The 21250-nt window shown below is 35.0% G+C and overlaps 1 protein-coding gene and 1 long non-coding RNA gene across 6 annotated transcripts in view; one reads left to right on the forward strand and one right to left on the reverse strand.

Moving 5' to 3' along the window:
• Positions 1-21250, reverse strand: part of LOC108969569 — a 319863-nt gene that overhangs the window by 216484 nt on the left and 82129 nt on the right. The window lies entirely within an intron of this gene.
• Positions 1-21250, forward strand: part of LOC108969561 (titin-like) — a 259294-nt gene that overhangs the window by 187734 nt on the left and 50310 nt on the right. For all 4 annotated transcript variants that reach the window (XM_018934354.1, XM_018934361.1, XM_018934355.1 and 1 more), the window contains one exon: positions 15907-16662. In XM_018934354.1, the coding sequence (XP_018789899.1) occupies positions 15907-16662 (756 nt within the window). The remainder of the gene's footprint in view (positions 1-15906; positions 16663-21250) is intronic.

Below are 21250 nucleotides of genomic sequence, written 5' to 3' on the forward strand. Positions count from 1 at the left end.
ACAAATTTGTGATAAATTGAAAGCGCTGTATCGATTTGTAAGGATCTTATGATATTTATATAGGAAGCTTAGGTAACATAAAAGGCCGACGTACTAAGCTGTCCACATGAGATCTCTGTAAAGATAAATAGGGCTGGATACAAAACTCGATCAATTACGGATCGGATTACAGGTGATAAAAAGTGGATCACTTAAGATAACGTGAAACGAAAACAGTTGTGGTGGAATCGCGGTGACTAAGCGCGAACGGTGACTAAGCGAGAATTGATAGTCAGGAATACTTTGTTCCTTATTCTTTTGTTATTTGTTAGGGACTCATGTACTATGCGCTGCACTCTTGAGGTCAAACTCTTAAATATAACCTTTGCTGTCAACAATTGGGCCGTCTGAAAGATGAAATCGTCCAAAAGCGGTCAGCTTTAGCCAATAGGAGAGAAATTGTGTTCCATGAGGACAACGACAGGTTTCACAAACTGATAGTTCCGCATCAGAAGGTCTGGGATATTAGACAGGAGGTTCTTATGCAACCACTTTATAGTACCGGCCTTGCACCAAGTGATCCCTCCTATTCCTGTCTACGGCGTATGATTTTTGCTGATGAAAGATTCGCCGCAATAGAAGCTTACGATAAACGACTGTTAAAATTTTTTTGCCAAAAAGGAGTAACATTAGGAAATACACAGGTTATCGAAGAAAATGGTGCATGTATGACCTAAATCAGGTTATTTAAAAAAAGCTTAACTTCAATTTAGTGCAAAAGTAATGGACTTATTTTTGCTCGACCCCACCCGAATCCTTTCCTTAAACGTCGATACTCATTTCCATCCCTCTTTTAAAATGCAATACAAAATATGTCATTCAAATCAAAAATTTCGGTAATTTTTAATCAACCTTGACTCGTTCTACTCTAACGCCAAAATCTATCGCCATCAGCTTGCAATAATTGACAATCTGCGCTGACATCCGAAAAATCTAATTTTACAAATCAAAAATAATTACCGTTAGCCAATAACTCGACATGAGTAACGCCTTTGTCGTTAGCCAAAAGATCCAATGCACTTGTCTACAACTACTTATTATGGGTCTAACTAAATATGAATATGCCCAAACGGCAATTAAGTAGTCACTATGTTGTAGTATGAGCAAACGGTCAGAATCGGCGAACGAGCGTATTCGCTCATCATCACGTATGCTTAGTTGAAATCCTTGACATTGCTGACCATCGACGGATGTCATTCCACTTTGCCGTTTATTTTGATATTTTCCTTTTTGTCGGAGGTTGTTTAGATATTTTGCGTTGCACTGCAGACAGCGTGCAAACACACACACTCACATACATAGAAAACTGCGAATGCAATCTGTTTATTTGCGCACAGTGTAATTTTAGACATTTTAGCTACAACGAAATTTCGCAGCGCCTCAGTCATGGCAAAAGATATAAAGTCGAATTGTTTATCCGAATTTTATTTGCAGGAAATTTTTGTGTTCGCGCTGCCTGATACACTGCTCGTGTATGCGTGAGACACTGGTCTTCATTGCTGACACACTTATTTTTAAATTTAGCAGCGCCGCGTTGAACGTATACCATCGAGCAGTTAAGAAGAAAATTCACTTCACTTTACATTTGAAACTGAAATGGGCAGCCTAAATTAATTTGATTTATTTCTTTTTCGTTTCTCTTTTACATATTCTTTAAACAAATGTAATGTGACAAGTGCTTCGTGCGATAACTCATTTCAGCAAACATATGCGCTCGGTGCATTTCAGGGAAGCCGAGATATTTTCGCAAGAATTGCATGCAGTGTTCGAATCGCCACTTTTTTACTCGCTAACTTTGGGTACTTTTTGTCAAAAAGTTTAAGGAAGATATTTCCATTCAGTTAGTAGGAAGTAAACATTTCGGATGAAATATATGTTAATGATTAAGTTTATATTGAAGCCAAATATTGTGGGAAGAAACGGAAGATGTAGGTTGGCTTTTATTGCTGTAGAGGAGATATGGGGAAACTTTATAGGGTCATTGAAACGTAATATACACTGTTCATGGTAATAATAACGGTTTTTTTTTTTTTTTTTGTTTTGTTACTCCAAACTTTTCAAAAGGCATATTTTAATTTTTTTTTTCAATTCTTAGTACGCATTTTTCTAGTAGGTGAAACACCATACTAACCTACGGGTGATCATATCATTGGTTGAAAACTTGGCTAGAGGAAATCTCAAATTAATTGTTCTTGAAAAATATTGATCCTTCTCAAACAGAAAAAATCGACGCCGCCGAGTAGATTTCAGTGATAGGGTGTACTATATATAATTACAGGCTCCCCGCTTGACGCTGAACATTGATGGGTAAACTTCCCGAATTCAGCATGGAGCATGAGGAATGGTGAGGAAACATTGTTCTCAAAAGGGTCAAATTCGCAAGGGTATTAAAAGGAAAATACAGAAGATGATGCTTGGTACATCGAATATGCTTTTTACCCAACAAATTACGGGTACTGAACTGTTTTGTTCTGCTGTACTTGTGACCATCTTAACACAGCTCAGTATAAGTGCACTGTTGGTACAAATAACTCTTACACAGAAATCATGATCAGTGGGTATAGTAGATTGAAAGGAAGTTCGAATAATGCGTCCTTTTTCTAACACAGAAATAGAACCCAAACAGAATTTCTCTCATATACTTTTCGAATTGAAGTAGTATATTCGTTTTATTTAAATTCTATCAGTAAAAATGATATTTTGGTATTTTGGAAACATTATCAGTTTTCTAAGCAAAAGATCTACAAAAGTAAGCTTTTATAGCAAAGTTTTTATTACTTTTTCTGGGAGAAAATTATGAAAAGGCCTCAGTTTAAAACTTTTTCAGAGAAAGGTTTGGGAATCCGGACGATTTACATACAATCTAAGAATGGTTTAGATGCAATCGTGATATAATAGAAATACTTTGACTGAAAATATGGGAAGGGAATAATTTCTTAATTCAAATTTTCAATTTCAAAAATAATATTTATGTATCAACAACAAAGAATTTTTTCTTTAACTCTAGATACGTTTAAACATTTATCATGTTGTACATAAATACTATAAATGTCAACACATATATATAAAGTATGATTTTTTCCATTTGCGTTACTAAATAATACCAGCATCTTCTTCTAAGATCTATACATGGAACGTAGATAAACATACAGTTAATTGGATGTGGTTTAAGGAAACATATATACTTTAATCCCCATCTCAGAAATCGTTTCACTATGCCCTAAAAATAAAGATGGTGTTTCGATTTTAGTTATTCCTTAAATAAAAAAAAAAAATATAAAAAAATTATAAAAAAAATTATTTAATTTCGATATTTTCTTTTTTACGGTCCGTTCAATCTGAAGTAAACATGAAATGAAATAAAACAAATGCAAAATTTAAAATTTCTTTGCAAACAAGAAAAATTTCAGCACACCTGCAAACTTTCTAAAGGAAATTCATACACATCATCAACAAGTCGCGTCACAGATAAATTCAGAAAAATAATTTCAGAAAAAAATTAATATACATTATTAATGTACAGTTATACATATATAATATANTTATTAATGTACAGTTATACATATATAATATAAAAGATATTTATACCATTGAATTAAAATTTTTATTCGCAACATTTTATCTAATACTGCTTTGATTCACAAACAAATTGTTTGCATTGCTCCATCGATCCCAGAGCTGACATATGGAACTGTTTATTTGCTTAATTTATTTATTTCTTTAATAATTATTTGAAAAAACGAAAATTAAACTTTAACATAAGTCGTATGTGCACACAGAAATTAAATGGAAATGTTGAAAAATCAAAAAAATAAAACTAACTAAAACTTTGGCTTGAGACGACCTTACATACTTAATTGGCTATGGGTGTGTCGCTATACTTTCATACTATGTATATGTATATCTATTCATATGAATGTACATGATAACAATAATTATATATATATATCTATGTATATATATATAGTAAACGCCATATTTTTTATTTGAACATATTTAAGAGTCGCTGACTGCGGGACTCCGTAGTAATTTTTATAGTGTGATTTTAACATTCGATCAAATTTGACCCGGACTGACCAAAAATAAGTACATTTCCACTATTTAAATACAAATCTTTACTGTCGCCTTCAAAATATGCTAATTAGCCAACTATAGCATGCCAAATTAAATTTTCCATATACTCGCTATGAGCCTCGACTGGGATGATTTTCAGTGACTATAGGCTATTTTGGTTTTTGGTTTCGACTTATTCTTCGACAGTTTAGACGTCTCGTCACTTATATTTGCCAGAGTTACAGGTCTTTGATAAGAGTTTTGGCTTGATACTACTCATAAGGATAACTCCTTATATTATCATCAAAAGTGAAAAATACTTGTTTTAGTTAAAACCTCAACGTAAAGCTTGGATAAAGGAAAAAACTGAAATTTGGATATTTGGCAGACATTTTTACAAAAAAAAAAATTAAGATCACAGAGAAAATTTCATGACATATTTTTTTCAAATAGTTATAATTAAAAAAAATTTTTTGGTCCTAGTCTTTAGGAATTGTATCTCAAAGACCTGTGTAAAATTTCTAGAAGATCGGTTGAGTATTTTGTCGGCAAATCGTGCCAAACGGCTTCAAAACACAGTTTCGATAAAAACGCTTTTAAAGACGACGCATTTAATCTAGCGAGTCTCGAGCGCACCACTGAGTTAATTATTGTCAACAGCAACATACTGAGAGAGTTTAAAAATCGATCCCCTTGGAAGTAGTTACAGTGTATTAGGCGTGGCAAGCATAACCAAATCCTTTCGGACCATATTGTGGTCGCACCAAGCGGTATTGGATTTAAGTGCTTCACGTAAAATGAGTACGACGGGAAAAGTCGGGCTTACCTTGAGAGAAACGAAATTCGAATAAGAGTAAAATGCAACAAATAACATCAGACAGCGTGCTCTTCTTCAGGCTCCCACACCACAATCGTTATTCAAAAAGTCACCTCAGCATATGTTGGAACTAAAATAATCTTTGTATACAATGTTTGGTTTGAAATATTATAAAAACCACAGTACCGAGTACTACCAGTAAATAAATTGCTTGGGATCTTCAAAGTGGTGAGCTTTTAATTTTGAAAACAAAAGATTCGTCATCAAGCGCAACATGTACCTGTTTACTGTACCGCATTCTAAAACACTTCAATAATATTCTAGAAATGCCACCACTCAAAGTAAGATTGTCGAAAATATATATTTTGTATGTAAATACTGATGTTTACTAAATACTTTAGTAGAGATTGACTCACCTATGCGACGTGAGGTAAAAGTAAAACAACAAATGCAAATTAAAATAATTTTTTCTTACATTGTTGTTGTGATTTTATCTAAATTAATTAGCCAAATGCTAAAATTATCGAATGAACTCATTTGAGTGGCAGCCAATTGGTGCCCACTTCAGAGTCATCAAGTCCAAATGCTACAAACCATGAAATTTTTTTTGTTTCGATTTCACCACTAAAGTGAATATATGTATTTCTTTATATATATTTACATATGCACAAATGTATGTATCTATGTACATATCTAGATACTTATATACATATGTTATTTCACTCAAAAATATAAATTTTTAATGGACACAATAGAAAACACTTCAAGAAACCTAGAAACATACTAAAGAATCAGTTATATATTTGTATGTATGTATACACATATGTATGTATAAGCATATCTAACAATTAGTGGGTGTCAAATAGATGATACACAGTTTGCAGTAGCCTTCTTCGTTGTCGAATACTAATGTTTTGTTTTGCAAAGTCGAACAGCGATATATGTTATCTATCTACATATATACAAATATACATATATGTATATATGAACATTGACATGTATTTTTTATGTGTTTTTAGCCACTCAGATGGATAAAGACATAAACAGCATAGAATATATAAAAATTTAGAATATTTTTTTTATGTATTTATATCCTCCCCAAAGAAAGTGAGAATGAGTGTGAATAAATATCCAAATTTTATTTCCAAAAATTGTTCTGTAAATCTGATGGATATATACATATATACATTAGAGAGGCTCGATTTTTCTTCTATTAAGTAGTGTATGCGTGAAATATTCTACGGGTTCTGAGCAACTTTGCTAAGTGACTATGACTCTAAACTAGGCTTCGAGCCACCGATTTTTAAGGCGAGGTGTGTGATATAGTTGTCGTGTCTGACTGACATTGATCAACAGAACATCAAAATGCGTAGACAAAATGCACCTAGGTATTGAATTTCATACGAATATCTCAAAAACTGCCAAACAAAACTTTGCCTTAAAAATCGCTGGCTCGAAGCCGGTTTTTTAATCATAGTCTCTTAGGCAAAATTGTTCAGAATGATTCGTAGAAGGTTTCGGGCACATATGACTTTTAAATCATCCCGCTCTAATACATATATATCTTTAATCACTGTCACAAACTATATAAAATTATATGTCTCGCTGCGCTGTCGGATTGAAGAAAAAATGTAATTTTCATCGCTCTGCCCGGCTTACTTAAGCAATATGCGACGAACAACTTTAACATACAGCGTTTTTTTCAAGTGCTCTTTATATGCGATTTTTGATAATACACGGTAAATAAATGTAGATTCCTCATGACCCGGAAATTCACAGAGCCGCTTTTTGAAAGTATAATAGTTGCATTAAAGGCATCATCGATTTACTGGACCAGAAGTTTACTGAATCTTGAAGTGCGTCAACGAATTGCCCCAAAATCAAAAGCCCAAAAAAAAATTTCCATTAGCAAATCTTCGTAAATACAGAGTGCTATTACAGTCAGGTTTTGATTTGAAGTTAATACTTTTTACGTTAACATTTTAGGAAGATGGCAAGTATTTAAAATTTTCTCGGCCCGATTCTAAATTTTTGCTATAGAAAATTTTCATAAATACATCTCGATGCTGAATTTTGATTTTAAGTTAATACTTTTTAGGTTTACATTTTAGGAATATGGCAACTCTGTTTTTTGAGTCCGAATCAAAATTTTTGCTGTAGACTTAGATAAGCACTTTAATGTTGTTGTATTTTATCTTAAAAAGAAACTTAATAATTTAAATTTATTTTCTACGTAAGTGGCAACTCTCTTTTGAAAAATTTTGGATATAAATGCGATTACATACATATGAATGCATATTCCTAAAATAACTGCAACTTAAAATCTGCAATTTATTTAGAAATTATGACTTTTTCAAACAGGTGGCAACTCAAAAAATATAAAAATTTCATATTAATGAATATATTATTATATATACTATTGTAAAACAAAATATTTTCATTATAACTATAATATTTGTCGCCAGCAGACGTTGAGTTGTTGCTCTCTTTCATATTACAAAAATTCAAATTTTCCATGTGTTCGTTAATAATTTTAATTTAATTTTATTATTCTTCACTTTACACTTATTTAATGGCATATTAAATTAAAAATATGCCCAACAGATTTTAAATTTCAACCCACAGATTGGTAAGAGGAAATGGCAATCTTGAAGCGTATAACGGCGTTAAAAGTAGGCTGACAAAAATTACGCCCCAAAAACATGTGAAATCGAAATTGTTGAATGAAAAAAGCAAATTGTTTACAATATTTTCCGAATTTCTTTTATAATCACTTTTGAAAGTGTGCAAAAACTGCTTTGACATTCATAAATATTTATATACGCCACATTGTAAGTGGGTCTATATATGTATAATAAAAGTATGCCATAAGCCACCCGTTGGTACGCAGCGGCGCGCCTTTGCGGGTGCTTGGCAGTGAAAACGATTTATCACAATAACAACCTTGCCACAAATAACATAAAAATTTCGATAAATATTTATACCTACATATGTATTTGCATACTTAGTAGCTATGTGTGTATGTATGAACTTTTGCGTGTACATTTCATTGCGAAAATGGCAGGATTTTCTCAAATGGCGCAGATTTTTTAATACCTTCACGCGCTACTTGATTTGAGCCGCATTTTTGAAATTTGTTCTTCTCAGTGAATTTTGAAAGCAAACACACATTTTCTTTGCTTATAAATTAGTTTGAAAGAAACCGTGTAGTAATTCGTGAATGGTCGATTTACCTAGAACTTAAATTATTACTCAATTACTCAAGAATACTCGTACAATCGGACAGTGTTCTAATGACCTGACGAGAATCGAAGATGTTTTATACGAACCTTATGAGAATTTATTATTATTTTACTCTTGAATGGGTTATCCAGTTTTCATAGCATAACCTTCATTTGACATGGATGAACTTTGCTAATTCACCATATCGCTTTTTTATCAAATGGCTCAATATATCAACGTAGGAGGAGCATTACTGAACAAGGATTTATAAAGTTCAAGAAAAAAAACGAAGTTCAAATGTAATCGCTGAAGATGGTCAGCGAAAATGTTGCCCAAAGTTGCAAGTAAGGAGTAAAAATGTTTCGGATCTCACCACTTCCTATCTTAAAACTACCAAAAATAAAATAAAAAAAATAAAATAAAAAAAATATATATGGACTTCTAGCTAAATAAAATTCAGTATATTAAGGCATAAAAAAGGGATTTCTGGAGAAATACCATACTTTAAATTTAAAACTTTTCTCTAATTGGGTCTCGAACTGCCAACTACAAGGAGCGTTCTAAAGTAAACAGGACTTTTTGAATCTAGTGCCCATGTTGGCGGCAACTGGTGCGTTAGAATCTGCTATCTTTATCGATTGTCCAGTGAGAATTTCATAACATTTCATTGATTGGAAGTGAATGTATTGCGTTTAAAGTGTCAGTATGTTTGTGTTATCGGTGCGAAAATGAGCTTCGAACAAAGTGCCAACATTAATTTTGTTTTAAAATTGGTGAAAGTTTTATCGAAACATTTCAATTGATGAAAGAAGTTTGTGGCGATGATTGCCTATCCCCTAGCTGAGTGTACGAGTGGTTTCAACGTTTTCAAAGTGGTCGTGAGTGGAGTGAGTGTGGGCCAATCAAAATTCGTGATCACTGAAAATTCCATCGAAACCGTGCGTGAATTCATCAGAAATCAGCCGAAATCATCATTTCATGGAAATGGAATTGAACACCTCCAAAACATCGATTTATCGCATTTTTACCGAATATCTGGGCTTACGAAAGATGTGTTCACGGTTTGTTCCGCATAAATTGACTGACGACCAAAAATTGCTCAGAATGCAACATTCGAGGGACGATTATTTGACCAAAAATCAGATTTTAACCATTAACCAAAAAAATGGAAAAATGCATTTGCCCATGAAAGGAAAGCTGTATTGAAGCATAAGGAGACTATTTTGAATAAAATAAATTGATTTTGCCGCAAAAACCATTTGTTCTGTTTTTGTCCTGTTTACTTTGGAACGCACCATCCTATTACGTCCAAACTCAAGTTCCGATTTAAAACCATAAATGAAGCAGATTATAATTCAACTTTATATTTAGAGACCAAATTATTATATTCGCCTTTGTTGCTGACTGAAATAATAGTATTCAAAAAACTATAAGATAGTCAAATCTAACGAATACGGCGGCTGAGTGAAGACTCAAACTTCGTGTTTTGAAAATTTCTATTTTCTGCACATAAATTCGGCTGTTTATAACGAACTGTTTTTTGTAGATACCTCGAAGCAGCCAAATAGTAGTCCTTATTTTTAGTGATTCATTCATCATTTTTGAAATTGCTTTGATCGCTTTTAAATGGACCAATCTGAGTTAGATTCGATCAGATAATATTGATGAAAGTTGGAAAGTTACTTTCCTGGTCGTTTTTGTTGTAATTGGTACCTAACCCCGTTGGGATGGTAAGGATTAGATAAGTTGACACCAACGTCATCCAACGATAAGTCCAGGAAATGTGGGTAGGGTTAGCAAGGCATGCCAAGAGATGGCTAGTGTCATGTGGCGACTCATTGCACGCTGGATATATACTTGATATTTTAGGGACTATTCTGGATAAGATAGAGTTTAACTTGCTACAGTATCCATAACGAAGCTGTGCAAGGGTCACTCTCGTTCATCTGCAATGGGTGGCAGTTTGATTCCAAGTACGCTATTCACTGAGAGAGAGTTGTTAATGGCTCCACTGTGAATGACGCTCATTGCTTGTCAGAAGTTTGGTTTGATATCCTCTATAGTTGATGCTCATGAAATACGAATCCGCTCCAAGCAGGTGACTACAGAGAGGAGAGAGTTAATTATCGTTAACTGAGAGCGTAGGGCCTCCTGTCGTGGCTTCCCTGGTACTTCTATTTAGTTGCTATTAGACCTTAAGCATTATTTAATAATACATTAATAGCACTTTCGCTTTCTAAGTAATAATTGGTTAAAATAAATAGAGTTAGTTCTTAAACCACTTCAATTAAATTGTATTTGTACTAAGGAGCTCTCAACATATCTCACACTACTTATATTCCTGAATTTTCGAGGGTTTCAAATTTCCGTCCCCGCCCAAATTAGCTAACTTCCATTTATATAACTACACTGAGTTGACTCAATAATATCAATAAATTATATTCCTATCAGCACTAAAGGCACCAGATTTCCCAGCATTTTCACACTGAAATCCCGGCAGCACGGGTTTAAGAACACTAAAGAGTACCAAGTACTTTGCTGCGTACACAAATTGCTCGCACAATAAAATATATTTCTTAAATGACAATATTTATTTTAGAACGTCCAATTTGCTCCATCTACAAGGCCGCGGTACGCAAAGAAAGCTGAAGCTAAATGTGTGGCTAAGTGCACACATTTATTTATTTATTTATTTTTTTTTTTTTTTGCTTTTGTTAACACGTATGTATTTATTTATGAATAACAATTCAATTCGGTTTAAAAAATATATTTTAGTCTTTATTTCGAAATTTCAGTGTCAAAATGTCTGTTTTACACAATTGTTAACAAAAAATGCCTTTAATTATGCTCTTGTGCAATTATATTATATGTATGTATATGATATACCGTTATGCTGGCGCTTTTAAAATTAAGTAAACAATTTGAAATGTTTTTCATTATTTAAAAGTACCGTTGTGCTTTCATGTTTAGCACAAACAGGCAATTTAATTTTTCACACTTTCAAGCGATTTGTTAAATGTTTGCGTAAGACGCAGGGTTGATTGTGCCAGATAGTCAGGATGCATTAAACATAAAATAAACAAGCCAATTAATTTTGCTCTTTGCCACTTTAATAAGATAAGAAGAGTAAAAGATTCGCAAATAATTGTCGAGTGGTATAGTATGTAGCTATAAAAAAATGTTCATATGATAAAATTTCGTTTAAAAAATATATTAAAAATACCTTCACCTTTATTAAAAATATATTTTTTTTTAAGATACCGAAGCATCGAAAGTTATATAAGAAAATTACTTTAATATTCTGAAATATTTCAACCAATAGTTTATAACGTTTACAAAAGAGTTGAATTTCGAGAAAATAAAATTTAGATTTCTAAAATATTCAACTCAATATATAATAAAAATTATAGCGTTAAGAATTCGACTAATTTTTATCAGCCAAATTAGGTTAGGTTAGTCTGGTAGGTCAATGAGCCACACATAGACTAGTCTTGATTCTTTATGATACCAGATCGAGTTCAGTTACTCGGTCTATGAGGAGTAGTCATCCTTTAGAATGCCTGCGTTAGACGCGAAATTCAACAGACTCTGTGGCCACACTATCGATACCTCTTCTACTGTATCATATGGTAGGAACCCAAGATGCTTACAGCGCACTCTTGTCTATGCGGGACAAGTGCAGTGTGGAGTGATACTCCATTGTATTTCTGGTACCTAGCCCTGAAATTTCCTGCAGTCTTCTCGATCTGTCAACCCCAATCGCGGTCGTGTGTAGCCACCAGACAATGACCAATAATCCGATCATGTTCCTACAGTTTTTTCTATCGAGTGACCGCTTTGCACATGACTTTTGCAGTTTTGCACACAGGTAGCTCGTGTCATCGTATTTTGCCACCATGCTTCTGTAAAGATCGTCGTATAAACAATGCATGGATTTCCCTCGTCCTCTGTCAAGTTATCAGTCAAATACGGGTTGCCTAATCAATTTAGTTAGATAGTTTTGGAACCCATGAAGGCAATCCTAAACATGAATAGCTTGACGCCGAATCAAATGTGCCGGAAAGTGTCGGTTTAGTTTTGGCTGGGCTCAATGGTTGATCTAAAAGGAGGGAATAGCACTTGACGATTGTTATACTTAAGGAGTAATTACCTTTGGGAATCCACAATATAGAATTCCAGCAATTAAAGTATCGACAAAGCGCCTCGATTAAAATACAAATCTGCTTTCTATACCACCAACCCAGCAGAATGCCTAAAAGTGTGAGCTCCCAAGTGTTAAAGCCTTGATTACGCAAAGGGATGCTTCTAACTCGTCTTCTTCCTAACAGCTTCAATAAATGGCATTTAAAAATCATACTGCTGCTGGGCTATGACCTCCTTTAGCCAATACAACTAGAGAAAGGCTAGCCTTACCGAAGGTGAAGAGCATAAAAGCTTAAAGAGCTGGATATCTCATGCGACCTATCTACACTCAAGAGGATCTTGAACTTAAGAACTAATGGTGGCTCAGCTCAGATAAAACTTACACTAATCTTATCTCTACAGCATTAAAAAGCACCGAGAGAGCGGACCCATTTACATTCCACTGACTTTTGTCGACAGCTCGTCAACTTTGCCTGCGATTCCGAGGCCTGGCACCCATACTCGTCTTATGGTGATTCGAAGTGATTCGATGCCATTGATATCAGGGTTATATTTTTCACCAACTAGAATGAATAATTATTTCACTGAAGGAGGCTCCACTCTGGAGCAGAAAGTAGTAGTTGAATTGTTTAAGACATTTGTCAAAATGAAGTGACATAGGTTGCAAGATTTAACTTTCGCTGACTTTTTACTGTCGAAATCCGAAAGGAATGAAAACACTCTGGCTCTGAGAGTTTTCTACGCACTCCCGCTGGGTTGAAACAGAAAAAGGAGAAGACCTCCACTGTGTTGGAAAGAACACATGAGTAAGGACCTGGCTACACTTGGAATTTCCAATTGATGCTAAACAGAGTAAAGAAAGAACGAACGGTGCGCTGTTGTAAACTCGGTTACGCCAATAAAGAAGTATCTTCTCTAGTACGAACTCAAACCAAGCATACGGGTCGAAATTTTCGATTAAGTAATGCAAACTCATCTAAACAATTTTTTTTGTTTTTTTTTTTTTTGTACATCCAATTGAAAATTCTTTTGAAAAATATGTATGCATGTACGTATACATGCATATGTAATTTTAACATGCTGAGTATAAACACTTGAAACCGTTCAAAAATATTGATTTTTTGGCACCTTTTACTTTTTTCACAATATAATCGCTTCATGCAAAATCGAAAATTTTTACGATGTTTCGGCATCAACAATTTATAAATATGTAGTTGGCATTTGTTTTATTTTTTTATTTCGTGCTGTCGATTGTATACATAATTAAAGGTGAAAGAATTTCAAGAGAATTTATTTGCAAGAGTGTTCAATGAGAGATACATACTATAAAATAATAAACTATCAACCCAAGTATTTTAATTAATGAAAGCGCATTTCTGTAAGGCGATCAAAAATGTTTAATGACAGCTGAACTGAATTTTTGAAAGATATAGAATTATATTTAAAATTTTCGAAAATATAAAACCAGATTCTTCTTTGAAAAATCTTACATTGAACGAGTTTTTTTAAAACTCAATATTTTTCTTAAGAATTATTCAGGTTATGTTGTAGATGAATTTTACAAATTTTATAAGTTCAATCAGATATATAGTATGTGGATAATGCTATTAGCTCACAAAAAGTTTAGGGTTCCACAGGCAGTACAGTGTATAACGACTGGATTTCAAAATTTTCAGAAGCCGATTCAGCTAACTTAGATTAATATCCTTGGTTACTGTAATTGTGTACTATTTATAGAAGATAATGGATGGTTGGATAAACTCCACCGTAACACCGTAACACCCCTCCAAAAATAGGCTCCTCCTTGAGAATTACTACAGGGAGGAGCTCAGCAAGTAGCGGCATAGAGTGGAAACATTCACTCAGCTGAGTATTTTGATCGATTTTAATTGCATTCTGGTAAATGTCAACAGTAATACATGGGGTCATTTACCAAATTTTGTGAATCGGACGAAAACTTGTTCTAAAACAACGAGCGCAGCTCTAGATGCATTGCTACGTATTTTTTACCCACAACTGAGTTGAAATTGAAAATTAGTAATAGCGCTATGAAGTGCCAGCTATAAAAATATATACGGCTGCCGTTGTATGAGGGCTGTTTTTATCAATCGATCGCCTCCGTCGAATGTGTTAAGTTCGAAACTACCATTCGCGGATTTCGTGAAGTTGTAAGGTTATCAAATTTGAATCGCACTACTCATTTTTGAAGCGGCATTCGTAGATTGATGGACAGTTTCGTAAATTTCCGTCTCGTCACCGGTAATTATATGTTTGATGAATGTAGAGTTCTTTGCTACATTGTCAAGCATTTCTTTTATCACCGTTTTTACAAAAGATATAGATGTTTTGATACGAGTCTAGCGTTGACCTGTTTCATACCCAAAACATTAACCAAATTGGATTGATTCGATCCATAAGAGATCATCTCTTATATCCCTAATGCCAACAGGAAGTTTTTTAAACACGGTGTCTTTGACTCTTTCGATGTTATCGCTATTATTTCGTTATTATCTTAGTATCTTATTCGAAGATACAGTCTTAAAAACTTGTATGCTCGAGGCTAGCTAGGCTAAGTGAGTCGTCTTTAAACGCGTTTTTTATCGGGAACTACTCAACCGATCTTCGTCCCTTCGTCCAAGTTCTAAAACAAAGTTTTAACTAAAACAAGGTTTTTTCACATTAGAAGATCCTGTAAGGATTTATCCTACCGCCCGCGCACATCTTTTTTCCAAGGGGTCAAAATATATTTTCCAAAAATTTCAGAACTTCTTTGTTAATAATGTATATTTGCAACAATAATAAATCTAATAAAATATTTAATTTTTATATGAGAAAAAATTTGTTGAAAAAAGCTGTTTTTACCCGAAACCAATTTATCCGTTAATGGCCGCCTCGCATGAGTAAACTTTTCGATGACTTTACTACTTTCACGGAATGTTTTTTTTTTTTTTTAGTGATTATGGTTTGCCTGTATAGTTTTAATGGCCCGGTCCAAATTGATCAAACGGCAGATGAATGAAATGAATTTTTACTGGAGCTTTAAGGAAAAACATCTGACATTTCTTAGAAGATTAATAATGATATTTAAAGCAGAACAGTTTTAAAAACATTTTTTTCATGATAGCGAGAGAAACATAGGTGCTAAAGCCTTCCTTTGTCCAAATTTAGGTTATAAATCCATAAAATCTTACGTCGATATTTCGCTTTAAATTATTATAAATTTAAGCGGAAAATAAATAAGATTCGAAAGAAATTTTCATTATCTGAGGCAATCTGCCGAAACATACTAAAATTCTTCCTGAAATCATTAAATACCAAAAGCAATGTGTTAATCTCCTTTGCGCGCGCCAAAAATACTTCGCAGACACTAAATTATCGTTTGGATTTGCGATTTAGTTAAAATGTATGCAATTTTAATTGCGAATAATTTGTGTATAATTCGCAACAGGCCATTTGCATATAAATCTACTATAATTCAGACTACGGCTGCTAGCACTTGCAAGAGCACTAAGTTAGACAATTAGCGAGTTTCGCACGCGGAAATGCCAAAACACAAGATATTTTCATTCAAATAACGCTAATTGCAATTGAATTAATAACTTTTCTTTGTATTACAATGTTTGCACTTGCAGATCAGGGCACACAAACCGATACGCTGCTAATTACCGAGGAGACGACAACCAAGCGCGAGCAAAACAGGCAAGAGCGCGGCAAGAGCGAGTGCAATGATGATGGCGCTCGCAGCGCAAACGAACATTCGCCGTCACCACAACGTGAAATACTACACAAAATTCACAAGTCCGCCTCATTCTCCTCATCTTCCGGCAACTCATTAGGCGGCTCCTCACCGCTCGGCTCGGCCACCTCCACCACATCGCTACACTACTCGCCAATACGTCCAGCTGCGCGTACACTCAAGAGTGACTCCAGCAGCACTTATCAAAAGTGGGAAAGTACCGTTGAGTCCATAAGTTATGTGTCGCGTAAGACGGTAGCCATTTCCGATTATGGCTCGGATGTGGAGAGGCCTAGATCCAACTCGGTTTCAGTCAATTCACAAACGACCCAATCGCGTTCGTCAACCACAACACCCGTACCGGGACCGGTACCGGCGGCCAGGCATACCACTGCAACTACTGCCATGCCGTCAGCCAGTAACGGGGCTATGTTCAGTAGCACCAGCACGACCAGCAGCGGCATCGACAGCAGCAGTTGTGGCTTGGGCACCACCTACAAAGCAACCACGACCACCAGCAGCAGCAGCAGTAGCAGTAACACTTCGTGCAGACGCATCAATGGCAATGGGGGGTTGTTGGGTCATGCAGCTTCGCCCACATCAAAGCTGCATACGTTTTCTAACGGTTCGCCGCTGTCAGTCAAACAGACAGGTAGGTAAATAATTATTCGTTGGCTTCTGGAATATATTTATTGACTCATGTCCACATACATACATCCAGTATATGGATCTTCATTATTGTCCTCGGTATATGCTCGCCTTTTCTACTTTTATTTTTATTATTTTTGTGTGCTTGTGTGGCATACGTAGTTGCACGTCTGCATATTTATTCTTCGCATTCCATTTCATATCCGCATTCGTTCACAAATATCTCTATATTCATTGTGTGTTTCATCTGTGTTCACAAGTGATTTGAAGGTTTAAGGCATCATTCGGTACATATTTCGACAGTCATCAATGTATTTTTGTATATAAACATATTTGTTCGCTAATTTTCAAACTTATTCATTATTGTGTATTGTGTGTTTTCTCATTTCTGATTATTTTTAAAGTTATTTGTGATTGCTCGTCATATATTTGTAAATTTTCGGTCATAAATTGTAGAGGGTATTTCGTTAACCTTCGAAGAATTTCTGAAATTACTTTGTTCTGAAGCCGATTTTTGACATGATATATAGTATTACATTATAAAAATTAATTTTTGGAAAAAGAGGAAAAATTATGATGAATGCTCTGATAACCTTTTCTGAAATCCTTAAATTAATTTTGGAATAGATTTATCACCTCTTGAGCAGTAATATCGTGATTAGATGGGCTTGCATGCTCAGCAGCATCAAAATTGTAGAAAACTGCAATGCTGGCGCGCTTGCTAGGTCAGGTACTTCAATGTGACTAGCTGCAGAATGAGAAAAAGTAGGAACTCCACTGAGTTCTTGTACACTATCGTTTGTTTGGGACTCAGGCGAGCTCGGCAAGCGCTTAAGTTAGAAAAGTGATTCCGGAAATGCTCTCAATTTAGGCATGAACATGTTCCTACATACATATGAATGTTACTTTGAGAAGAGTTGCTGTTAAATCTCTAGATCTATTTACAAACAAAATCACTGAGAACATCTTTTGTGATACAGGCAAATGAAGATCTCTTTATTTTTAATCAAAAATAACTGATCTTAGGGAAGACTAGTAAGTGTTCTGTATTTGTAAAGTAAGTTAGTAGAGTAACTTGAGGTTTTTTTTCTACCAATTAATTATATTTATGCGAAAAACGTAGTTTACAGATAGATTAGGTTAGGTTAGATGGCTGATCAAAGATCGCACGTGAACCACTCAATGAGGTTCTTTGTAAGGCCATTGAAAGAAATGAACTCCTGCGTTCGCACTATAAATTAGCAAAACGCATAGTAGTCAATACAAAATTGCACAGGCGTTTAATTTTAATTCCCACCAACTCGGTAAGATGTTTGAAGGCAAAGACATTACTAGATCTCTTGTGATCGATCTTGGGCCCATAGGATTTTGCCACAGCGTGAAGCCCAGCTATTTAGTAATAGAACCCAAGAGGATACCGATCCACTCCCATTCTATCGATAGCGGTTCCAGGGTCCCTTTTCTTGCTAGCTCATCAGCTCTACAGTTTCCTGCGACTCCGCTGTAGCCTGGCACCTATAACAGGCTTATCACAATGACACTCGAGATCAAGGTTATCAGGCACTCTTTAATCAGCCCTGAACACACTGTTAAAGAGTACAAAGATAGTAGCGCCGCTCTGCTATCTGAGTGCATGGTCACATCTCTGAAGGAGAAGACTTCTCCGGAGCAGTAAATCTACTGCTACTTTAAGGGCTATAACCTTAGCCTGAACTGCGATAATCATGAAGTCTAAAACTGGAGTTAATAAAGAGATAGTGACAGTAGACCCTCCACAAACATTCAACCAAGCTATGGCCCATCCGTGAAGAAGCTCACTGCCACTCTCCTTTAACGTGTTTTTCCAACCCAAGGAAGGAAAAGAAGCCGCTAGTGATCGGTTTGGCAACTCCATAATCCAAGTGATCCGATATTAAATCAAAATGAGTGAATATTTCAATTAGTGCTTAGGCCTGAGTCGAATGGCAACTTTCGTGCAATATGTGCAGGATGGTGTTAAGTGCCACGGTTGGGATGGACGTTAGTGCAGCACACATGCTGATCAGCGCCGCTCGTTGAACGCTATCGAATACCTTTTTTGCTCTCTCTTCGATATTCAGCTTCCATGAATCCTTCCTAGCCAAGACGAGCCTTAGATTTTTACAGATACTTAAGTTACTTTTTTAATATTATACTCTTTTCGGGTAAGGTCTATCAGAGCATGAGTGTGGGCACCTCATTTTTGCAATTTGTCCATAGTGACGACTGAAAACATCCGTTCAGAAGACTGATACTGAAACCTGGGATCATTTTTTTATTCTAATGTATTGTATGCGAATCTTCAGATTCAATAATCCAGCACATAAATATTACTATAAGTTTGAAACTTTTGAGAACTGCCAAAAGTAATGTAATTATTTTGACCAATTCTACATGAACAACATTAGATAGATGTATCACACGCCATTTACAGCATCCCTAAATACCACATTATGCGCTGTACGAAGACCAGACACGAACAACACCACAAACCCATGTAAAGTCACTAAATATAGCTGGCAGTAGAGTTTCCGTCAAAATCAAAACAGAAAACAAAAAAATTCTTGCGACAGATCCAGAGCAAACCAAAGAGTAAAGAAACCCAAAGAAAAGCAGAAACTGAAGAAACCTGCAATAAAGTATTTTCGAACCACACGCACAGCACAGACGAGCGCACAAGTGTGCATAGAGGCACACGCAGCCTCCGGCGCCGAACTCCATCGCGAGGCGGCGCAACACGCATGCACGAATACGTGTGGGTAATCAGTCGGTAATCGTCAAGTCGCAATGGTATTTCTAGATGATGTATCTGTACGTATTAACACATGTATGTACGTATGCATGTATGTATGTATGTATGTATATTACCATGTACATTACTCCATATGGTCACAATGCCGGTCGGCGCTCCGCTGTCTGTCTGTGGGGCACTGTGGCAACTTCTTGAAATATCCAATCTCATTCACACCAAGTAACCATATACATATACATACGTATATGTTGCTATGCGTTGCATAGCATGCGAGTGTATGCGTTTATTTGTAAGCGATGTTGGAGTTGAATGTAGCAGCAAAAATTGCAAATTAATTTCATTGTGTGTAAAATGTAATTTGATAGCACTTTCGAATGTAACAAAAAAATGGGAAACCAAAAACAAAAATTAATCTTGTATTGCGACAGGCATCTCGATCACATCATTCGAGTTGTAACACATCATTATGCATTTATGTTTGCTCACATACATATGTATGTATGTATGTTCATGTGAATGGATTATGAATTTCTTCAAAAACAGACAAACATATACACATACAAACATATGCATATAGTATGTATGTAATATCCAGACTTATTGCATCTGAATCGTGCCCCATGTGGTTTTGTGGTAATTTCTTCTTCGACTTCTTATGCTGCAATATTATTACACACATGTGTATGTCTGTAAAAATAATATGTATGTATGTAAGTAGATACCATATGACCTGAACGTCACTGTGGGTTTTGGTGAATCACTCGTGATCTCTTGGTTGGCATCGCCTTATAAAAGTTGGGTTTATAAATAAGGAGATGTTCGAAAAATCAGTGGCCTAATGACGACTTACATATGTATTTAAATTCATGAGCATTTTGTTCTCACCTAACTCAAATCACCGTAATCCACAAAAACAAAAACAAAAAAAAAACTTCGAGTTACTGAAGGAAATTTGTATGAAATTTTACTTTTATTGTCAACTCAAGAGTTATGAAGAACTTCGAATTATAGAAGTTGTATTGTATTTTTATTATATCTAGACACTTAGTGTACTACTGGCCAGCGTTGGGCCACTATCGGATCGTCTATTTCTTTACTAGGAATTTTACTCTTCCTACTCATCATCTGACAAAGTTTGGTTACACAACGACAAGTAATTTATCCTATAGAACTTAGTTCTTCAATTGAATGACTACAAAATACTCCACCCGATATTTTTTATGCGGTTAAGCATTATCAACTCGGCATAATTCTGCCGCTACTACAACATCATACAGACTCGTATCAAATCTAGGAGCATAATTCCATTTCGTCAGTGCAATCGAAGTAGAGTTTTTAAGCTGACAACAAAACACGTATATAAGGCCGATTTAGTTTCGAATCACTACCGATTTTATATTATGGCCAAAAGTATATTTTATATTTTCTTAAATCATTTTTCGGTTATTTTATTTTAACCGCAGCAGGACATCAAAATTTTATAATATGGTATGACCCTTTTATCAGAGATACTCATTTGAGATGAATCCCGATTTTATTTCATCATTGATCAAAATGATCATCATTAATCAAAGTGGTCATCGTTTTCTACACAACCCGGTTTGTTATTTTGCTTCTTCTTCTTTTCGACAGGAGCACCCAATGCTTTAGAAGAACGATTAAAGAAACCTTGATGGGTTTTTTTGAAATAAATTCTTGGTGCTAGAAGCTTGGTAGAAGCAAAGTTCGTTCACTACTGGCTTTCATTCCGACTCTTACTCAAATTTAATTTATGTAGGTTCAGAAATTTAGAATTTTCCTCAAGTCAAAAATTCCACAGACC

The sequence above is a fragment of the Bactrocera latifrons genome, unplaced genomic scaffold (genome assembly GCF_001853355.1).
Source record: "Bactrocera latifrons isolate USDA-ARS-PBARC rearing strain unplaced genomic scaffold, ASM185335v1 scaffold_258, whole genome shotgun sequence".
NCBI classification, from domain to species: domain Eukaryota; kingdom Metazoa; phylum Arthropoda; class Insecta; order Diptera; family Tephritidae; genus Bactrocera; species Bactrocera latifrons.